Source organism: Limulus polyphemus, unplaced genomic scaffold (assembly GCF_000517525.1).
Source record: "Limulus polyphemus unplaced genomic scaffold, Limulus_polyphemus-2.1.2 Scaffold5053, whole genome shotgun sequence".
NCBI classification, from domain to species: Eukaryota; Metazoa; Arthropoda; class Merostomata; order Xiphosura; family Limulidae; genus Limulus; species Limulus polyphemus.
Window position 1 is genome coordinate 67,727 of NW_013670663.1, and position 4,339 is coordinate 72,065.

Consider the following 4,339-nt stretch of genomic DNA (forward strand, 5'->3'; position numbering starts at 1 on the left):
TTCACAGGCTTTTCAGGTTAGGGAACTTTTGGTGAATTATCCAGACGTCTTTTCAAAAGGAGATCATGACCTCGGCTGCACAGACCTTGTGGAGCACAGAATAAATAATACAGGCAATCATCGTCCAATAAAGATCCCTCCAAGGATAATAGCTCCAGCAAAGCGACAAGAGATGGAGAAGGTCATGGATGGCCTAATTAAGGGAGGGTTAGTCAAGAAATAAGATAGTCCCTGGTCAGCTCTTGTCGTGTTAGTCCCGAAGAAGAATGGGACCCAACGTTGCTGTGTGAACTTCAGGGCTCTTAACAGTATAACAGAAAAGGACTCATGCCCACTGCCAAGAATTGATGATACTCTTGAAAAGTTTGTATCAAGAAAGAATAAACTAGTTTTAATTGACAAAGGACTTGTATCACTGAAGTTTCTCGGAAAGAATTTCTATGGTAAATTAAGAAAGAAGCAGATACTCAACAGGTTGTTATGTGGCTGAATGTTATCAAATACTGTGTGGTGGTTACAGAGAGTTCTGGATTAAGGTTGTTATGTGTCTTATTGTTATCGGATACTGTGTGGTGGTTAAAGAGAGTTCTGTATAAAGGTTGTTATGTGGTTTATGTTATCAAATACTGCATGGTGGTTACAGAGAGTTCTGGATAAAGGTTGTTATGTGGTTTAATGTTATCAAATACTGCAAGGTGGTTACAGAGAATTCTGGATAAAGGATGTTATGTGGTTTAATGTTATCAAATACTGCAAGGTGATTACAGAGAGTTATGGATAAAGTTTATGTGGTTTAATGTTATCAAATACTGTGCGGTGGTTACAGAGAGTTATGGATAAAGTTTATGTGGTTTAATGTTATCAAATACTGCGCGGTGGTTACAGAGAGTTATGGATAAAGGATGTTATGTGGTTTAATGTTATCAAAGAGAAGTCTTGTAAGAAGCTATGTAGTGGTTGAATGACATTGTGGTGGTTACAGAGAGAATTCTTGGAAGATGCTATGTAGTGGTTGAATGATACTTTGGTTACAGAAAGAAGTTATGTAGTGGTTGAATGAAACTGTGGTGGTTACAGAGAGAAGTCTTGGAAAGAAGCTGTATACTGGTATGATAGAGCTGTTAACATGGAAGAAGGTGAAGAATTTGATGCTTGCATGGATGATCCAGCCTACCTCTTGCTGTCCCGACAAGCAGATCTGTACCGACAAGGAGGGTATGGTCTTGAGAAAGACTACAATAGAGCGGGTGAATATCTTTGAAATTATAAGTTTCACTGGTGTACTTTTTAGAGAAAATAGTATTCTTTAGAATCGGGAAATTAAATCATCAACTGATAATACCTTCTTGTTATTAAATAAATCATTTATCTAAAACAAAAAACAACTAGTTCTGACAAAGGAACCTTACTTCTGTCCACATATATAGCTATTCTCATTGAGTGCTGTCCCCTATTTAAATTTTTTTTTTTGCATGCCACAAGCCTTTGAATCCCCTGCACCCATCAGTTCACGTGGTTTAACTGATTGTCACATGCAAATTACCATGTGACAGACCTCCACCAATAGTAGTGTGACTCCCTCTGTGCTATTCTAGATCAATTCTACTAACACACACTTTAGGGGATCATGTGGAATATTATCTTTGTCCTTTTAATTTCTTGCCACTCCTCTGTTTGTGATTTTTTTCCCCTTATTCCCTTAACCATTGGGTTTGCCTTGTGATGCGATTGGCTTTTTATTCCTTGTCTCCTTCTTCCCATAATTCATTCCTGGTGTCTTCACTCTGATCAGGCACCTTACCTTTTACCTGCATCTCAACTCTGTCATCCGTTGGAGGTACTTTGTCTGTCAAGCACTGGGATTACACCTCATATATTCATCTCCCACTAGCAGAGACCCACAAAACATTTCCAGCCAAATTAATATCTTTATCGTAACAATACGTCTTTAAATATAACATTAATAGCACAATACAAATGAATTGTAATCGTAGACAACAAAATGTGTAAATCCACTTGTATATAGGCCATACTTTATAAAATTTTAACTTATGTTAGGCCTAAGTTCGATAAAGAGATAAATTAATAATGTAACCTGTGTAAGTATTTTTTTTTATTTTAGTTTAGTTAGGACTAAACTTTACTGTACTTAATACTATCGATAAATAAACTTATAATGTTACTCTACGACCTAATATCAAACTTTTTTGAAAACTTTGATAAGTTTTTAATATTCTGTTGTACAAAATGGTTAATAAAGTATATATACATACCCCTTTTGTTGTTACTTCTTGTTTCGTACAGCAATTGTAGTGACTTGATTACTTAGCTTTGCAGCTCTCTGCCACAGGCAGACTGTTTGTCGTTGAGTGAGTAATGCACTAAGCATGGTTTTTTTGTGGAGAAACATTCTAACTATGCATGCTTGTGCAGCAGGTTCTCAGTCAGAAAGCGTAACAGTCGTACATACAAATTAGCAGAATAATAGTATAGATTATCTGCTTTGAGTAGCTGTTTCTTCCTTCTTGGGGTACCATCTTCCACCTATCAGCATTCTTCACTCTTCTATGTATGTAAGTGAGTAAGTTTTTTTATTTTGTTATATATATATATATATATATATATTTTTCAGAGGTCTGTCCCATATTTTGACCAGGATCCTGCTCTGTGACAAGTGGTGCCTGTACTTTAATCACTTAGATTTGTACTAAAACCCACACTGTAAGGCCATGTTAACTTCACTTTCAGAATTTTCATGGCCACAAAATGCACACTATTCATTACAATCACATAAACTAGAGATTGGATGCTCCACAAGATCACTCATAGGTAATTCCTTGGGACATCTTTGCTTCATAAGTATGCCTATTCTGGACTGTACTAATCCCTGAACTTCATGGGTAAAGCAGAAGGGGATTGCTGCCCATCTCTTAGATTGAATAAATCGGGTTTGGTCTGCTTTTTAAAATAGGGTTTTATAGTCACCTATTGCACTGTCTCCTGTGTGAACATTCCCCTGGACTCTCCACCACATTCTCTCCCACCTGTTTCTTCCAGTGGAATATGGGAGCCTTTACCACTTTCCAGTTCCAAGCCACTGGGGTGGTGGACCATGGAGGTATCCTCCTGAATGAGAGATATACAATATAAACAATACAGACTTCATTCAGTTGAGAGTAGAATGGTGGTGGACATTCCATCTCTGCATGGCTTTGTCCGATGTGATGTAGCTTTGGAGTGTGCCATCATAATGATTAGGATCCCTTACCCTACCCCCTCATGGATGTCAGTTCCTGGTGGTTGAGTTTTGGAGTTAGAGCTGAACCAATCAACATGATATACTCACACATGTAGTGTGCTGGCATAAATGCAGTTCACTCCTTCAATTGGGATCCCTCATCCTACCCCTGCATGGATGTTGGTTCCCAGCAGGTGAGTTTTTAATTTAGATCTGAACCAATAAACATAAGTCCTCACTCAATTTGCCTTGAGTTCACTACCTCAGTGTTTTGGGTCATGATGGGTGCACTTGTTAGTTGCTATGCTTCTTTCTCTTGCACTATACCTCGATGTTTTTATGCTGAGGATGTTACTGCATTTGAGATAGTTCCAGTCTGTTTGATTTCAGTGGGATATTTATATATTTCACTCTGCTCACATGTGCCCTGTTCACAGATCGGCGATGGGATTTTCCCTCCATTCGGCTGAACTTGAGGTGGATATGATATGATCCTCTTTCCTACCTCACATATTCATCAGGGAGATTGAAATTATAATATATTGTGGTTAGGATCACTGTCCAAGTGTTTTCTCTCCCATCAGGGTGTGTTTCTCACAATTTTCCGCCTGGATCTGTCACACCTTTTCCACATGTGGGCAAAGAGTATACCTGGTACAGAAGTGGTGCAGTATCTCACATATAACCTTCTTATTAGAGGGTTCCCTTGTTTGGGCATCCTTCAAATGTATTCAAAAGATGCTTCTAATTTCTCCCTCACACTGTTCCCTCCACTTATTCATTGTGGAATTCTAACCATGGATTGTAGTTGACTTACCGATGGTATGCTCCTTGTCCTACCCCCACATGGATGTCAGTTCCTGGCCAGTTGAGCTTTGGATTGTAGTTGACTTACCAATGGTATGCTCCTTGTCCTACCCCCACATGGATGTCAGTTCCTGGCCAGTTGAGCTTTGGATTGTAGTTGACTTACCAATGGTATGCTCCTTGTCCTACCCCCACATGGATGTCAGTTCCTGGCCAGTTGAGCTTTGGATTGTAGTTGACTTACCAATGGTATGCTCCTTGTCCTACCCCCACATGGATGTCAGTTCCTGGCCA

The 4,339-nt window shown here is 39.0% G+C and overlaps 1 protein-coding gene and 1 long non-coding RNA gene across 4 annotated transcripts in view; one reads left to right on the forward strand and one right to left on the reverse strand.

Annotated features, from left to right (window-relative positions):
- Positions 1–4,339, forward strand: part of LOC106472058 (eukaryotic elongation factor 2 kinase-like) — a 62,553-nt gene that overhangs the window by 53,683 nt on the left and 4,531 nt on the right. For 2 of the 3 annotated variants that reach the window (XM_013932687.2, XM_022400668.1), the window contains one exon: positions 1,078–1,247. In XM_013932687.2, the coding sequence (XP_013788141.1) occupies positions 1,078–1,247 (170 nt within the window). The remainder of the gene's footprint in view (positions 1–1,077; positions 1,248–4,339) is intronic. The other variant, XM_022400669.1, reaches the window with a different exon arrangement.
- LOC111089033 overlaps positions 1–4,339 on the reverse strand; it is a 15,865-nt gene that overhangs the window by 5,774 nt on the left and 5,752 nt on the right. Inside the window, exon 2 of the long non-coding RNA XR_002613397.1 lies at positions 3,650–3,653. This is a non-coding gene — a long non-coding RNA (uncharacterized LOC111089033). The remainder of the gene's footprint in view (positions 1–3,649; positions 3,654–4,339) is intronic.